Source organism: Macaca nemestrina, chromosome 14 (assembly GCF_043159975.1).
Source record: "Macaca nemestrina isolate mMacNem1 chromosome 14, mMacNem.hap1, whole genome shotgun sequence".
Classification (NCBI taxonomy): domain Eukaryota; kingdom Metazoa; phylum Chordata; class Mammalia; order Primates; family Cercopithecidae; genus Macaca; species Macaca nemestrina.
This window is the reverse complement of record NC_092138.1, coordinates 12,373,741-12,392,264: the sequence shown is the minus strand read 5'-3', so window position 1 is coordinate 12,392,264 and position 18,524 is coordinate 12,373,741. Positions and strand designations below refer to the sequence as shown.

Here is an 18,524-nt window from a genome sequence, read left to right as displayed (position 1 = left end):
GGTTAATCCAATAAAATGCCACCAAAAATGTAGCTCCTAATATTTCGTAGGATGATCTTAATTTTCTCATATCTGTTTATTACTCCATTATCCCTTCTAATTTCATGTCTATACTGTATTCCTTTTACCTTGACTGGAGTATTTGGTAGTTTAGTTGTTTTACTTTTTACATTTTGGGGTTTTTGTTGCAATTTTTTTTTTTGAGATAGTGTCTTGCTGTGTTGCCCAAGCTGGAGTGCAGTGGTGCAGTCTTGGCTCACTGCAGCCTCAACCTCCTGGGCTCAAGAAATCCTCCCACCTTAGCCTCCTGAGTAGCGGAGACTGCAGGCACACATCACCACAACCAGCCAATTTTTTCCATTTTTTGTAGAAATGGCACCTCACTATGTTGCCTGGGCTGGTTGCAAACTCCTGGCCTTCAGTGGTCCTTCTGCCTAGCTTCCAAAGTGCTGGGATTACAGCCATGTGCCACTGTACCAGCCTATTTTATTTTTAATCCAATACAGTTGTTTTTTTTTTTTAATCAACTGCTTTTTTATTTTCTAATGCATATTTTTCATTTTCCCTTTATTATTTCATTTCTTGACTTTCCCGGTGTTTATTTCTCTGTTCTTAACTTCATTGGTTAGGTATCTAATTCATTTATTTCCTTATGTTCTTTTTAATTACATAAGTGTTATTTAAGTGTTCTAAGCTGTTTTCCACAGAGCACACCTTTAGCCATATTTTAAAGGTACTGATATACACAGACAGAGACATATACGTAAGCTTACATATGTTATATATTACATATATGTATATATGCAATATACACACATATCTAGCACTCTATCATTATTTTACAATAATATTCTACAGTAACATATATTCTGCAATTCAATCTTAGGTTCTTTCATTAACCACTTCAATTCTGCAATCAGAGAATAGAAAAAAAATCCACACCTCATGGTGTGGAACCTCGTGTTAGTGAGAGTGTGTGTTCTGGAAGACATTTTATCTGAGTCTGTCTCTCTGTGATCCCTCTTCTCTCTAACTTCCTCAGAGGTTCCCATACTAGTTATTTTCAGTTCTGCTACTTCCCTGTTGATTGCTGAAGAGAATTAGCTCCAGGTGACCGTGCTACTGCATCCCTTCCTTTTCTGCTTTCCTCTCATCTGTGACAGTCCAAAGAGGCACAGGAGCTTTTCCAGTGGCCAATACCCTCATATTCTTCCACATACAGGCTGCCTACCCATCCTCCTCACTCCTATCCTTTATAAACTGGGGAAATTAGTTAGAATGTTCAAGGTTTTATCAACTTAATCTTCTTCTTTTGTTGTTGTTGTTGTTGTTGTTGTTGTTGTTGAAATGGAATCTTGCTCTGTCACCCAGGCTGGAGTGCAATGGCACAATCTCGACTCATTGCAACCTCCGCTTCCCAGGTTCAAACGATTCCCCTACCTCAGCTTCCCGAATAGTCAGGATTATAGGTGCCCACCACCGTGCCCGGCTAATTTTTGTAATTTTAGTAGAGACGGGGTTTCGCCATGCTGGTCTTGAACTCCTGACCTCAGGTGATTCGCCCGCCTTGGCCTCCCAAAGTGCTAGGATTACAGGCATGAGCCACCATGCACAGCCCAACTTAAGCTTACCCCACATCACTTTTGTTGTGGTTGGAGTCAAGAGTTAAAATGAGCCATATTAAATCTTCTCTTTCCTTTTTCACAAATTTCAGAGGTTTACAGAATCATAATACTTTAAAATTCTTTTTGTGTAACTTTCCAACACTGAGTCAACTAAAAGCCACTTAAATACTCACAGTTGGCAGAATATACTCGTAAAAGCTGAAGGCAAGGTAGAACCAAGCGATGATTCTGCAAATTCTGCTTGACCAAATTCAGGGTTATATTCAGAGCCCCATTAATTCTAGCCTTTACTCCAAATTTTTTATCTGTTTAAAAAAAAAAAAGACAATTAATTCACGTATAACTTTTCTTTTCTTTTTTTTTTTTTTTTTTTTTTTTTTTGAGACAGAGTCTTGCTCTGTCATCCAGGCTAGAGTGCAGTGGCTCCATCTCAGCTCACTGCAACCTCTGCTTCCCAGGTTGAAGCGATTCTCCTGCCTCTGCCTCCTGAGTAGCTGGGATTACAGGCACCCACCACCACACCAGGTTAATTTTTGGATTTTTAGTAGAGACGGGCTTTTGTCACGTTGGCTAGGCTGGTCTCAAACTCCTGACCTCAAGTGATCCACCTGCCTTGGCCTCCCAAAGTGCTGAGATTACAGGCATGAGCCACTGTGCCTGGCCCACATGTAAGTTTTGAATGAAACGATGATATTATAAATCAGTGATGTAAATTTTAAATTTATATTGTGAATTAATATTATGAAATATAAAGTTGGCCTGAAAATAATAAAATTATAATCCTTATTTGTATTATTTTTAAAATAAAACATCCCTTTTATTTTAAAACATTAGTTGAAAGAACATACCAAGAAACAGACAGGGGGATAGGGCAGGAGGATGGAGGCCAGAGTAGCCCAACACTTAGACTGTCATAAAAAAAAAACTGAACTGCTCTACTACACGTATACATTTGTCCAGTTCAACACATTTCCCAGAACACCATCAGAGAGTCAAGAGGAACAAAATCTAAATGTCCATTACAGCAGTACTTACTTAATATGAACCATATTCCTTTCTGACTTGTAAAAAAATAAAAATTAATTTAAAAAATGAACAGCTTATACAGAAAATAATCTGGCAAACATTACCAAATAAATTTCTAAAGGGAAATAATTCTTAACACAGAAAGGGAAGAAAAGATGTTCTTAATTTTTATTCTTATGAAGAGATTAAAACAGTAAAAAAAAATTTAAATAAGAAAAACTTAAGAATGTTAAGATTTATAGTAGACATTGGAGATACAAACGGTGGCAGGGTGGGTCAGGGGTGAAGGTTGAAAAATCACCTGTTAGCTACAATGTTCACTATTCAGGTTATGGGTACACATTAAATGCCCAGACTTCCCCACTACACAGTACACGCATGTAAGAAATCTGCGCTTGTACTCCTTCACTATATAAAAATACAAATAAAAATGAATTTTAAAAAAGACTTAAGATTGGGTGCAGTGGCTCACGCCTGTAATCCCAGCACTTTGGGAGGCCAAGGCGGGCGGATCACGAGGTCAGGAGATCGAGACCATCCTGGCTAACATAGTGAAATCCTGTCTGTACTAAAAATACAAAAAATATTAGCCAGGCGTGGCGGCGGGCACCGGCAGTCCCAGCTACTCGGGAGGCTGAGGCAGAATGGTGTGAACCCAGGAGGCAGAGCTTGCAGTGAGCCAAGATCGCGCCACTGCACTCCAGCCCGGGTGACTGAGCAAGACTCCGTCTCAAAAAAAAAAAAAAAAAGACTTAAAGTAAATAGGACCAGCAAACAAAGAATTTTAAATCAAAATAACTCAATATTCATGAGGGAAAATTATCTTATCTCACTAGAAAAATAAAAAGAATAGAAGAAACACTCAAAAAATTACCATATAATGTCCTTGAATGACATAAACATGGGAAACTAGGGCAAACCATAAAGGAAATAGCCCAAATTTAAAAGAATATATAAAAGAAAATAAAGATGAACTAAAACTTAAAAGGGATATTAAAGAACTATTTTAAAAATCAATATCTTAATTTCATGAAAAGTAGAAGAAAACTCAGTTCTGATTAGAAGAGAAAGCACAACAATACTCATCAATAAATCAGGGCGTTTTAACAATTTTCTGCCAAATTATGGTTTTCTTATTTTTTCATTTTCCACAAAAATCTCAAAAGGGAGTCTTTAGATCTTAAATACAAGAGCTAAAGAAAAATAAGAGATAGCTAACATATTCCTTAAATAAACTAAATACATCTTTAAGTCTTAAAGCTTCTAATACACTTGGAAAATTAAAGTCACCTCAGGGTTCCTTTCTTTAAAACAACACCTATAAAAGCTACTAATTACTTATACAATACATAAAGACAGGCTAGAAATATGTATGTTAATAAATACACAAACTATGTACACATGCATCCTTATTTTTTCCAATAAGCATTTTAGCCAAATACTCAAAGTTTAAAACTCACATGTATGCCACAGGCAAAGGCAAAACTCTTTTTTTTCTTTTTGAGACACAGTCTCACTCTGTCACCCAGGCTGGAGTGCAGTGGCACAATCTCAGCTCACTGCAACCTCCACCTCCCAGGTTCAAGCAATTCTCCTGCCTCAGCTTCCTGAGTAGCTGGGACTACAGGTGCGCGCCACCATGCCCGGATAATTTTTTGTATTTTTAGTAGAGATGGGGTTTCAGCATGCTGACCAGGCTGGTCTCAAACTCCTGATCTCGTGATCCACCCGCCTTGGCCTCTCAAAGTGCTGGGATTACAGGCATGAGCCACTGCGCCCGGCCAAAGGCACAATTCTAATAATTTAAGGAATTACTTTAATCTTTGTGCAAGGAGACAACTGAACTTAAGTTCTAGTCAAAGGGTGCCTTCCCTAGTTAACCTAAACTCAATCAACTTCTTCCTTTGTTCTATATCCTATTTTTCTCAATTTGCATTTTTTAATATTTCACGTCTTACAGTTGTAATAACTGGTCTCATAATTTTTCTATTTTTCTCTTCTTCATGGGGTGTTTTTTTTGTTGTTGTTGTTTTAGTTTTTTTGTTTTTTTTTTTTTTGTTGTTGTTGTTTTGAGACAGAGTCTCGCTCTGTCGCCCAGGCTGGAGTGCAGTGGCCGGATCTCAGCTCACTGCAAGCTCCGCCTCCCGGGTTCACGCCATTCTCCTGCCTCAGCCTCCCGAGTAACTGGGACTACAGGCGCCCGCCACCTCGCCTGGCTAGTTTTTTGTATTTTTTAGTAGAGAGGGGGTTTCACCATGTTAGCCAGGATGGTCTCGATCTCCTGACCTCGTGATCCACCCATCTCGGCCTCCCAAAGTGCTGGGATTACAGGCTTGAGCCACCGCGCCCAGCCCTTATTTTTCTCTTCTTAAGTAAGATTGTACGTTTCCTGAGCATTCACACTATGCAACACAAATATGACTATTAAAGAAAACAGTGACATATTTTACCTCCATGTTCTTCAAAACATTCCCATCCATACTCCTTCCTTCTAGCCTCAACAATACCCATATTGCATGTATCCTTTAGAAACACATTGAGAGGGCACATACACACTCCAAGAGACATTTGTGACCCAAACATTTTTCTTTTTTCTACCACATGCAATAGAATTCCTCATAAATTTTGGATTCTCAGTTCTTGCAGGTCACTAGTTGACTATAAAAAAGCATTTCGGCCAGGTGCGGTGGCTCACGCCTGTAATCCCAACACTTTGGGAGGCCAAGGTGGGCGGATCATGGGGTCTGGAATTTGAGACCATCCAGGCCAACATGGTGAAACCCCGTCTCTACTAAAAACACAAAAAATGAGATGGGCATGGTGGCACGCGCCTGTAGTCTCAGCTACTCGGGAGGCTGAGGCAGGAGAATCGTTTGAACCCAGGAGGCGGAGGTTGCAGTGAGCCCAGATCACACCACTGCACTCCAGCCTGGCAATACAATGAGACTCTGTCAAAAAAAAAAAAAAAAAAAAAAAAAAAGCATTTCATTACTAAATCTAAGAAAAAGCTGTAGCATTTTAGATTTTAAAAATTAAGTACTCTCCATAAGAAAACATTGGAGAATGCTTCTGGACATTAGTCTGGGTAAAAATTTATTTAGTAAGACCTGGAAAGCATAGGTAACCAAAGCGAAAATTGACAAATGAGATTACATCAAGCTAAAAAGCTTCTGAACAGCAAAGGAAACAATCAACAAAGTGAAGAGATAACTTACAGAATGGGAGGAAATACAGACTACTCATCTGACACTAGATCAATAACCAGAATATATAAGGAGCTCAAATAACAGCAAAAAAGAAAAAAAAGAGAAAGGATTTTTTAAACGGGCAAAAGATCTGAATAAATATTCTCAAAAGAAAACATATAAATGGGCAATGGGTATAGATAAAAACGCTCAACATTACTAATCATTAGGGAAATGCAAATCAAAACCATAATGAGAGATCGTCTTATCCCAGTTAAAACAGCTGTTACCAAGAAGACAGAAAATAATAAATGCTGGTGAGGATAAGGGGCAAGGGGAACACTCATACACGGTTTGCAAGAATCTAAGTTAGTACAGCCACTATGGAAAACAGTATGGGGGTTCCCCAAAAAACTGAAAATAGAATTACCAGATGATCTAGCAATCCTACTGTTGGGTATATATCCAAATGGAAGGAAATAAGTATACTGAAGACTATCTGCATTCCCATGTTTACTGCTGCACTATTCACAAAAGCCAAGGTATGGAATCAACCTAGGCGTCCATCAATGAATGAATATATAAAGAAAATGTGGTTTATTTACACAATGGAATATTATTCAACCATAAAAAAGAATGAAATCCTGTCATTTGCGGCAACATGAATGGAACTGGAGGACATTATGCAAGTGAAACAAGACAGGCACAGAAAGATAAATATCAATATTCTCTTTCATACGGGGAAGCTAAAAAAATTGATCTCATAAAAGGAGTGAATAGTGGTTATCAGAGGCTGCCAAGGGTAATGGGGAGCGGGAGATAAAGACGAGTTTGTTAATGGATACAAAAATACATTTCAATAGAAGGAATAACATCCAGTGGTAACATAGTAAGGCAACTATAGCTAATAATAATTTACTATATACTTCAAAATAGCTATAAAAGAAGATTTGGAATGATCCCAACACAAAGAAATAATGAATGTTTGAGGTGATGGATACCCCATGTACCCAGATTTGATCATTACAGATACATTTGTATCAAAATATCACATGTACCCCCATAAACATATACAATTACTATGTATCCATAGAAATTTAAAATAACATTTTTAAAAACTGAGTAGTTACAAGGTGAGAGAATCATGTTACAAAAATAGTTCTAGATTCAACAATCATACAAATGAAATCCCTTACCTTTCGGTCCAATCTTTGCAAGAATAGAATGAATCTGTACCATTAAGTCCTCATGTGGGGGAGATTCTTTGCTGGCATTCATAAGTAACTGCAACAGTATTTGAGAACCACCTTTGGTGACTAAGAAACTCACTCTTCTACCTCCACCTAACAATAAAAAAGAAATTGAAACAACAAATCCTCCCATATTAGGTATCATAACTTGTTAGCATTCAAGAAATGGTTAAAACTGATGACTTCTAAAATCAAACAAATACGGCCGGGCGCAGTAGCTCACTCCTGTAATCACAGCACTTAGGGAGGCCGAGGCAGGCGGATTCACCTGAGGTCAGGAGTTCAAGACCAGCCTAGCCAACATGGTGAAACCCCATCTCAGCTAAAAATACAAAAATTAGCCAGGCATCGTGGCACACACCTATAATCCCAGCTACTTGGGAGTTTGAAGCAGGAGAATCTCTTGAACCAAGGAGGCAGAGATGGCAGTGGGCAGAGATCACACCACTGCAGTCAAGCCTGGGCGACAAAAGCAAAACTCCATCTCAAGCAATCAATCAATAAAATCAAACAAATACCGTCAACATATTTTGTTTAATCTCATTTATTTAGAAAATAGAACACAAAGGGTAAACACAAATCATGCTGAAATTCTAGGTTCAAGGCTGTGAAATACATGGCTATGGGGTAGTCTGAGGGATACCTGAAAAGATACCAAAAACAAAGCAACGACAACAAAGTATGAAATTTCAGTTTCTAAATTCCAATATTCAGAATAGCCTCTATAAGAGTATCAGAAAATTCCAAATAAAGTGAATATGATACATTGTTGATCACTGTTTAGAAACAGAAATTAGACCAAAGAAACAAAAACTTACCAGCTGACACCAGCTCAACAAGAATGCTTAAGATATTAAGTGTAGTTTGAAGATCTTTTGTGTTCTGAAATAAATAGTTTGTTTTATTAAAACATTGTAAACTTTTGATTCCCAAACTTTTGAATCCACTGGGAACTACCCATATTTTACAAATAACCTTTCCAATTTCTCTAGGAACAAATGTATTCAGGTTTTCACTATTCTTTCATCATTTCAGTCTGTTTCCTTCTGCCTTTAAGAATTTTTACAAATCATTTTTAGTTATTATATTACTTGCTTAATATTGACATTACTCCAAGAAGAATCATTCTGTCATCTGAATTCCTCATCTTTCTACCAAACAGATAATAAAAAGTAAATGAATCAAAATTTAAATGGCACTACAATGTATGTCTGGTGACTACTTAATCACCTAGCTGCCCTCCCAGAAGATGATCATGTTATTAATTTCTTTTGCATTCTGCCAAAGATAATATGCACATATAAAAGAAATCCATGTAAATATACATGTGCATACAGGTTTATTTCTCCAAATAGTATTGCTCTATAGGTACTATTTTGCACCTTGATATTTTACATATCAATAGATAAAGAGCTTCTTCTTCTTGAGGGCTACAGGATATATTCCATTATATGTCTATATCACCATTGTTTATTTAACCAGTCATCTACCCATGAAATATTTAGGTTGCTTTTAATATTTTGCTATTAAAAGTTTCAAATTTAACTAAGGATATATATTTTCACGTGGTAAAGTACATCTGTACAGTAAGGTAAATGCCTACAATTTCAAGTTCAAAGAATATGGGCCTTTATTTTAATAGATATTACCAAGCTGCTCTCTAGGAAATAATTTATACTACCATCAGCAATGCAGAGGAGGGGCTATTTCTCCAAGTTTGGACAACCGATCTCATAAGTGAAAATGTTTAAACATTGTACTTCGGTTTTATTTATCTTATTAAAAGTAATGCTCAATCTCAAGTGACATCTGTGTTTCTTTTTCTGAGAACTGTGCATAGCCTTTACATGGTTTTTGAGGGTTTTGTTTTGTTTTTTTTTTCCTTCCTAAATGAAGAAGTTCTTTTTTTTTTTTTTTTTTTTTTTTTTTTAGATGGAGTCTCACTCTGTCGCCCAGGCTGGAGTGCAGTGACCCGATCTCGGCTCACTGAAAGCTCCGCCTCCCGAGTTCAGGCCATTCTCCTGCCTCGGCCTTCTGAGTAACTGGGACTACAGGCGCCCGCCACCACGCCCGGCTAATTTTTTTTTTTTTTTTTGGTAGAGACGGGGTTTTAGTAGAGCGGGTTTTACCGGTCAGGATGGTCTCAATCTCCTGACCTTGTGATCCACCCGTCTCGGCCTCCCAAAGTGCTGGCATTACAGGCGTGAGCCACCACACCCGGCCTTTAACTGAAGAAGTTCTTTACATGTCAAAGAAATTATATAAGCCAAAATACTTTTCCTCAGTTTTCCAAGTATCCATGGTGTTTTTTTCTACATCCTTTTGTTAATATAGTTGAATCTATCAATCTTTTATAGTTTCTATTTTTTCATACTTAAAAAAGCCTTCTTTGTTGTAAGATTATTTTAAAGTTCCTCTCTCTTTCTCTAGTATTATTATTCCATTTTCCATGCTTAAATATTTGCTTCATATGGAATTTATTTGGGTGTGGAATGCAGGAAATCAGGATTCAATGTTACATTGTTCCAGATAGTTACCACTCTATTCCTCACTGATCTGAAATGCTACCTTTAATAAATAATACTAAATTCCCATATGCATTTTGTTTTTGGATTTTCTATTCTGTTACATTATAGTAGTAGTCTATCTATTACTCATGCATAATTTCCAAACTATTTTAATTACTGAAGACTTCTAATGTTCTTTGATATTTAATGGGGATAGTCCTTTCTCATTTATCTTCATTCTCAGAAATGTGCTTTATATTTTGCTGACTATGTCTCCCCATTTGGACTTTAAAAACAAAACGGTTAGGCCGGGCACAGTGGCTCACACCTGTAATCCCAGCACTTTGGGAGGCCAAGGCAGGCGGATCATCACCTGAGGTCAGGAGTTCAAGACCAGCCTGATCAACATGGTGAAACCCCATCTCTCCTAAAACTACAAAAATCAGCCAGGCATGGTGGTGTGCACCTATAATCCCAGCTACTTGGGATGCTGAGGCAGGAGAATCACTCGAACCTGGGAGGCGGAGGTTGCATTGAGTCGAGATCACGCCACTGCACTCCAGCTTGGGCGACAGAGTGAGACACCATCTCAAAAAAAAAGAAAAGAAAAAAAATTTGGTAAAATTTTGGTTAAAAAATTTGGTAAAAGAAAGAAAAAACATGTTGGTAACTTTTATTGAGATTGCTCTGAAGTAACAGATCAGTCTAGGGAGAAATGACATCTTCATGATGCTAAGATCTCCTATTGAAGAACATGAATTCATTTATTGTTCTTAACATTGCAACTGAACAAAATACAGAATCCTGATTCTGAATACATCCTGTTGGTTCACCCAAAACTTTACACTGGCATAGAAATTCAATTATCATCAATATAATATAGTTAACCAATATGTGTAGTAAAATCACAAATGTATATCAGCTAAAACAATAAACGATAATTTTCAATGTCAACCATTTGTTTTAAGCTAAAGATTTATTTCCAGCTAATGCTTTATTTTCTATTACCAACTAGAATGGCATGTTAGGATGACAATTTAGTTATCATTATAATTGTAAAAGGGAAATATACTTCAACAGTCACCTAACACATATTAGAATATTTATACCACCATTCCAAATAGTATTTTAAAAACCTAAAACAAACTTTCATTCACTGGCTTTACCTCTAAAATAAAAATTGTTACATATATATATACACACACGTGTGTATATGTATGTGTATGTGTATATATGTACGTGTGTATGTGTTTCTGTGTGTATTTATACACACACATAGGCTTTTTCTTCTTCAGTATCGCTTGGCATTAGTAGTTACATAATTAAAGTGTGTCACTGATTTACCTCTAATGTTGACAGCAGAATTTCCATTCCTGTAGAACCTTTGGCTGTCATTTCTCTCCTTGTTTTTTCTGAAAAGTAGCAAACAATTTTTTTCTCAAATATACATTTTTAACAGTATGTATAGTTTGGTTGCATATAGCTAATAAAAATTCAACAAGCCTCCACTGGTACAGTAAACACTCTGACTTGGTTCACAGACATTCTTCCCTGTGATGTTGCTAATTCTACCGCATGTGGACTTCGAGATTTCAGTTAACACAGCATTCTTCACATTTCATCACAGCTCCTGTCATGAATTAGGTGATCCCTATTCATTCATTTAGAATCTTAAAATCAATAATATAGTAGAGGTGCCAGAACTAGGGAAGGTAGGAGTCTTGCCTCATCTTCATGAGTAGAACTAGAAAACTGTTCATCAAAATGGGTGAAAATAAAAACCTACTACCATTTTCCAATGTTTTGATCGCATTAATACCTTTTTTTTTTTTGGAGATGGAGTCTCACTCTGTCACCCAGGCTGGAGTGCAATGGCGCAATCTCCACTCACAACCACCTCCACCTCCAAGGTTTAAGCAATTCTCCTGCCTCAGCCTCCTGAGCAGCTGGGATTACAGGTGTGTGTCACCACGTCCGGCTAACTTTTGTATTTTTTTTTAATTATACTTTAAGTTCTAGGGTACATGTGCACAACGTGCAGGTTTGTTACATATCTATACATGTGCCATGTTGGTGTGCTGCACCCATTAACTCGTCATTTATTTTAGGTATATCTCCTAATGCTATCCCTCACCCCCCGCCTTCCCACAATAGGACCCAGTGTGTGATGATCCCCTTCCTGTGTCCAAGTGATCTCATTGTTCAAGGCAGCCCTGCTGCCTCCACCAAAAAATATTGAGTTGTAAAATAAAACACTGTTTCAAATATCTAATGTATCCTTGATATAGTATTTTAAAGGCCCCCGATTTAATATTAAAGCCAAATTATTTTTCAATATTAACATCACCACTAACAAGCCATTACATTTTCACCTCCATGAAGGGTAAAAAAACTCTCTTCCTTTGAAGACAGTATAATGCAGCCTCCCCTTGTTAACATTCACCACTGTTTTGTTTACGCCTCACACTAAATGAGAATTAGGTGTTCATACTAACAGTTTTCTACTCTACTCCAAATTCTGCCATGATCTTGGGAGACTTCAATGCCAATGTAGAAAATTCATTCAAATACCTAGTTCCATAGTTTCTTGACCTCATAACAAAATCCTTCCCTCTGTGCTCCAATTCATCAACATTCTGGATGGCCATTCTCAGGACCTCAAACTGCTCTGCCTCTGATATCTTAACCTCTAATCTTTTAATTATGGACCATAACCTCCTAACATTTCTATTCATCTTTCCTTTATAAAGACTATATAAACCTCACTGTCATCTTTGTTGAAACTTCTTATCCAGTGCGAGGTAGCACTGTTTTCCCACAGTATCAGTCCCCTCCATGCTTAACTTGGATTCCAAGCACATCCACCCCCACCAACTTTCCCACCACAAACCCTGATACAGAAGTGAATCCCAAAAAGCTAAGTTCCCTACTCCTACATCAGAGTTAAAATAACACCACAATTTAAGACTGTTAATACCATAAAATTAATGAATTCCAACCTCACTTGGGAACACAAAACTGCTCCTTTCACTTATCTTAGCTCACATCCATCACCATGGGCCCTGCCATAGCCTATAGCTATTCCAACATTTATAGTAGCCCTCAATCTTTCCTCTCATTCTCTGGACTTCTCAGAACCTAAATTTTTCCTCATTAAAATGAAGCAAAGTAATAGTTAACAAAACATTTTACTAATAACAACCAAACTGTATATGCTCCTGTACCAAAATCCTTGACAGTCTTGCATTCCTTCTGCCAATAAATGGCAGAGAGGAGCAGGGAAGTGGAGGTTAGGAAGAAATGTCCCTTCATCTATGTTCTGAATTCCATCCTTTCTATGTTCTTATGAACCTTTATCTTCAACCTCTACCAACTATCGGTTGTTCCTCCTCAACCAATAAATACACTTTTTATTATTCCACATGCTTACCAAATCTTATTTTACCCTGCCTCCCCCTCTATTTCCCTCTTTTCTTTCTCAATGAAGCTCCTCAAACAAGTACTCTATATTCCCTGTGATTATTTCATTTGCCACTCACATTATAACATACTGTAATCTTCCATCTAATCCTATCACTTGAAAAGTGCTTTTGTTGTGATCAATAATTTGTTAATAATCCAACCAAAAAGAACTTTAACTAACCTTCCTAACACTTAGTACTGTTGACTACTGCATCTTCCTTTGGCTTCTTTAAATATAATCCTTCCCAGTTATTATAATGCTGTATTCTTTCTTCAACAGCTTCAATTATCTGAATGTTAGATTTAGATTTACAGACAAGAATTTTAAAGCAGCTATTATAATAAATGACATTAAAGAAGTACACAATGAATGAAAAGACGGGAAAACACTGCAGAGAAATAGAAACTACAAAAGCAAAAGAACCAAGTGCACCCTTGAGAATAAAGAAAATAACACCCGAAATAAATTATCAGACAGCTAACTGGAAGAATGCATAGGAAAGAGGCAGTGAAACTGACAAGAGAACAACAGAAATTATCCAACCCCAATAACAGAGAATTAAACTTAAAAGATGCAAGCCTCAACAATAGCTGAAAAAAATACCAAAAATCTAATATATGTATAATCATACTTCCACAAGACAAATAGAGAAAATAAGGGAGAAAAAAATTGAGCAACCAAAAATGTCCCAAATTTGGCTAAAGATAGAAATTTACAGATTCAAGAATATCAGTGAATTACAAGCAGGATAACTATGAAGAAAACTACAGCCAGTCAAACTTGAAAAGCAAAACCAAAAAAAAAAAAAAAAAAAATCCTGAAATCAGCTAGAAAAAAATCACATATAACATTCAGGAAAACAAAGATTCAAATGACAACAGAGTTCTCATTTGAAATTATGGAGGCCATAAAATGGTGGAAACACAATTTTAAGCACACTTTAAAATGCTAAAAGATGATGACAATGATGAAACTGCCAACCCAGAATTCTATATCCAGTAAAAATATCCTTCAAAAATGGTGAAAAAAATTCACTGTCAGATTAAGAAAAAAAAAAAAAATCTTCCACAGCCAATCTGAACTACCGGAAATGACAAAATTCTGTAGGCTAAAGAGAAATGGCACCAGACCAAACGCACATCTTAGAAAATAATAAAGAGCTTTCAAAATGGTAAATATCTCTGCAAATGTAAATTCTACCTTTTTTCTTCTTAATGTCTTTAAAACATACATGACTGGATAAAGCAAAAATTGTGTTGTAATGTATATAGATGTAGATATATATGACAATTACAGCTGAAGAACGGCAGAAAAAATTTAAGATTCTAAATTTACATGAAGTAACAATAATAATTCTAAGCAAACTGTGAAAAGTTAATGACATTTACTGTAATCTTCAAAGAAATTACTTCTTAAAAATGAAAAGAGGTATAACTAAAAAGCCAATAGGTAAATTAAAACAAAATTCTAAAAAAAAACAAATAATCCAAAATAGGGTAGGACAGGAAGAAAAGGAATAAAAAACATAAAAGACAAAGAGAAAATAAAATTGCAGACCTAAATCCAATCAACAACTACATTCAATGTTAACAGACCAAATGCTCAAATGAAACACTCAGACTGTCAAACTGGTTAAGTATTTTTTTAAAAAAGATCCAACTATATGCTGTCTACAGAAATCATACTTTGGATTCAATGACACAAAAAGGTTGGGAGTAAAAGAATGGAAAAGACTGTATCATGCAAAACAACAACCGCAGGAAAGCTTGAAGGGTTATACTAATATCAGACAAAATAAACTTCAGACAAAGAACACTACCAGAGATAAAGAGAAACTTTCCACAATGATAAAGGGGTAAAACATCAAAGACATAAAATCATGTGAACGCACTTGATTATCTTCACAAGACCCCCTTAGAGCCCTATCTAAATGTGCACAGTTCCCAGGACACAAGCCTCAGCTTTTTCACTCTACATCTCCTTCTAAGGAAACTTAATTCCACCCGTTACTTTAACTATCAATATGTTGGCTCTTAATCCTGCTCTTCATTCAGAACTTCTTTATAAAGCATAAGATGTGTAAGCAATAATTATAACACTGTATTGCTGGGATTCTAGTATGTATAAACATAACATGTAAATCAATAACAGCATAAGGAGTGAGAAGGAAATGAAGCTATATGGGGAGTTTTGATACTGACTGGAATTAAGAGCACCACAGTACACTGTAAAAAGATGCACATTTTAATCCTTACAGGAACCACTAAGAAAAGACCTACAATGTCTTAAAGTTAGATAACACAAAAGCAGTGAAAGAATGAGAAGAATGGAAAACACATGAAACAAAACAAATAGCAAAATGGCAGCTGTAAATCCAATCATATTAATAAATGCATTAAATTGGAAGCACTAAAACACTCAGACTAGTTAAGAAGCAAGATCCAACAATATGTTATCTTCAAGAAACACACTTTAGATTTGAAGGTACAAACAGGTTCAAAGTAAAAGGAACGAAAAAAGGTACGATACGCAATGAGTAATCATTAGGCAGCTGGAGTGGTGATATTACCATTAGACAAAATGAACTTTAAGTCTAGAACTATAATGAGACAAAAAGCAATATTTCACAATGATGGAAGAGGCAAACTATCAGGAAAATGAAACAACTATAAATGTACACACAGCTAACAACAGGGCCTCAAAATACATTAACCAAAACCTGCCAAAATTAAAAAAATAATACACAATTTAATAACATTTTAACACCTCTTAATAATTAACAGAGCACCTGAATAGAAAGATCAACAGTGTATAAGAGATCTGAACAACACTATCAACTAACCTGACCTAATTGATATGTATAGAACACTTCGCCCAACAACAGCAGAATATACATTCTTTTCAAGTAGGCACAGAACATTTTTCAGGAGAAACCATAAACTAGGTCATAAAACAAGTCTCAAGCAATTCCAAGAATTGAAATAATTCAAAGTATATTCTCTGGCCACAACAGAATTAAATTAGAAATCAACAGAAGGAAATTTAAGAATTCCTGAAATATTGGGAAATTAAACAACACACTTCTAAAAAACCTATGGGTTAAAGAAAAAAATCACAAAGAAAATCAGAACATATTGTCAACTGAATTAAAACAAAAATACAATATATCAAAATTTGTAGAATGTAGCTAAGGCAGTGTTTACAGGAAAATCTATGGCTTTGAATGCCTCCAGTGGAAAAAAAGGTCTCAAAATAAATAATCTAGACATCCACTGTAAGAAAATGGCGTCCAGGCGCGGTGGCTCATGCCTGTAATTCCAGCACTCTGGAAGGCTGAGGTGGGTGGATCACCTGAGGTCAGGAGTTCAAGACCAGCCTGGCCAACATGTTGAAACCCCGTCTCTACTAAAAATACAAAAAATTAGCCAGGTGTGGTGAGAGGTGCCCGTAATCCCAGCTACTCGGGGGTGCTGAGGCAGGAAAATCACTTGAACCCAGGAGACAGAGGTTGCAGTGAGCCGAGATCTTACCATTGCACTCCAGTCTGGGCAACAAGAATGAAACAGTCTCAAAATTTAAAAAAAAAAAAAAAAAAGGCGAGGAAAGAGCAAATTAAACTCAAAACAAGTAGAAGGAAGAAAGCAATAAACAAAAGAAGGAAATCAATGAAACAAAAGGGAAAATCAATTAAACCAGAAGTTGGTTCTTTAACAATATCAACAAAATTGATCAACTTTTAGCTAGCCTAGGGTTTCCTAACCTCAGCACTCTTGACATTTTGGGACAGATAATTCTTTCTTGTGGGGGGTTGATCTATATATTACAGAATGTTCAGCAACATCTCTGGCTTCTATCCAACAGATTCCAGTAAGCCCCACTAAAAAAAAATTTACAACTAAAAATGTCACCAAACATTGCCAATGCCCCTGGGGGGAAAAGTGGGGCAAACGCAATCACTCCTGGTTGAGAACTAATGAGCTGACCGAGAAAAAAGAGAGGGCACCACCAAAATCAGGAATGACATTCCCTACTCTATAGAAACTAAAAGGATTATAAGGAAAGATTAGCAACAACCATGGGCCAACAAATTAACCATTTGCATGAAAATAGATAATATAAATGTTTCTAAAAAAAAGCTAAAGGAAAATTGCAAGAGATAACCATGTTCACTGTACATAAATAGTTAACGAGAGGCAAATTATGGAAATGTGTAAGTTCATAGTGTGAATAAAATGTGTTGTAGGGGTTGGTTTTTTATATCATTTAAATACATAAGTAGTATATGCTTGTTGCAACAATTTAAAAGTGTTTGAAACAAAATTAGCTTACCTTATTCTCCTCCATTCCTATCCCATCAATATAGCTACTGCTAACAATTTGATATGCATCCTTCCTTTTATCTTTTGGCCTGGCTCATACAAATATTACATACAAATATAATGGTTTATTTTATACAAAAAATGAGACTACACATATTTTATACAAAAATGAGACTATATACATTTACAGTCATATGAACTAAAGAATCTTGCTGTACGTAATATACTAAATTTAAGCCTCCAAGAGAGTGCATATAGTTACACATTTGAACTGTATGTTTCAATTATAATTTTTTTTTCAGTGTCTACAATAAAGTTCATAGGAACTCAGCCATGCCTGTTTCTTTATGTATCATCTGTGGCTGTTTTTGTGCTACAGGGCAGAGACTGTATGGCCCACAAAGCCTAAAATATGTCTATCTGGCCCTTCCCAGAAAACACTAGCCATTCCCTGTCTACAGCAGTAGCTCTCAATTTTAGAACCATCTGAAAAGCTTTAACAATAAGATTTAATTAGTTTGGGGTAAGTCTGGGTGTGGGGGTTACAAGAGTCCCCATCGTAACTAATGTATTATTCATAATAGCTGCATAATATGACTATAAATTTCCAGTTTGGCTATATCAAAAATTATTCACACATTCTCTTAATGATAAACATTTAAGTTGTTTCTTGACCTTTGACATTACAAATAATGCCACAATGAATATCTCTATACTCTCTCTAACTAGCATTTTTATTTCAGTTAAAATATATTTCTTGGCCGGGCACGGTGGCTCACACCTGTAATCCCAGCACTTTGGGAGGCCGAGGTGGGCAGATCACCTGAGGTTAAGAGTTGGAGACCAGCCTTGCCAACACGGTGAAATTCCATCTCTACCAAAAATATAAAAAATTAGCCAGGTGTTGTGGCATACGCCTAGCTGGCGTAATCCCACCTACTCAGGGGACTGAGACAGAAGAATGCCTTGAACCAGGGAGGTGGAGGTTGCAGTGAGTCGAGACTGCACCACTGCAATCCAGTCCGGGCAACAGAGTGAGAGAGACTGTCTCAAAAATAAATTAAATAAATAAAAATAAAAATTATACATACATACATATATATATATATATATATATATATATATATATATATATATATATATATATAT

The 18,524-nt window shown here is 36.3% G+C and overlaps 1 protein-coding gene across 1 annotated transcript in view; it reads right to left on the bottom strand.

Annotated features, from left to right (window-relative positions):
• Window positions 1-18,524, bottom strand: part of LOC105498760 (ATP/GTP binding carboxypeptidase 1) — a 203,351-nt gene that overhangs the window by 134,923 nt on the left and 49,904 nt on the right. The window contains 4 exon segments of the mRNA XM_011771082.3: window positions 1,799-1,930; window positions 7,033-7,179; window positions 7,905-7,968; window positions 10,938-11,005. Of these exon segments, the coding sequence (XP_011769384.1) occupies window positions 1,799-1,930; window positions 7,033-7,179; window positions 7,905-7,968; window positions 10,938-11,005 (411 nt within the window).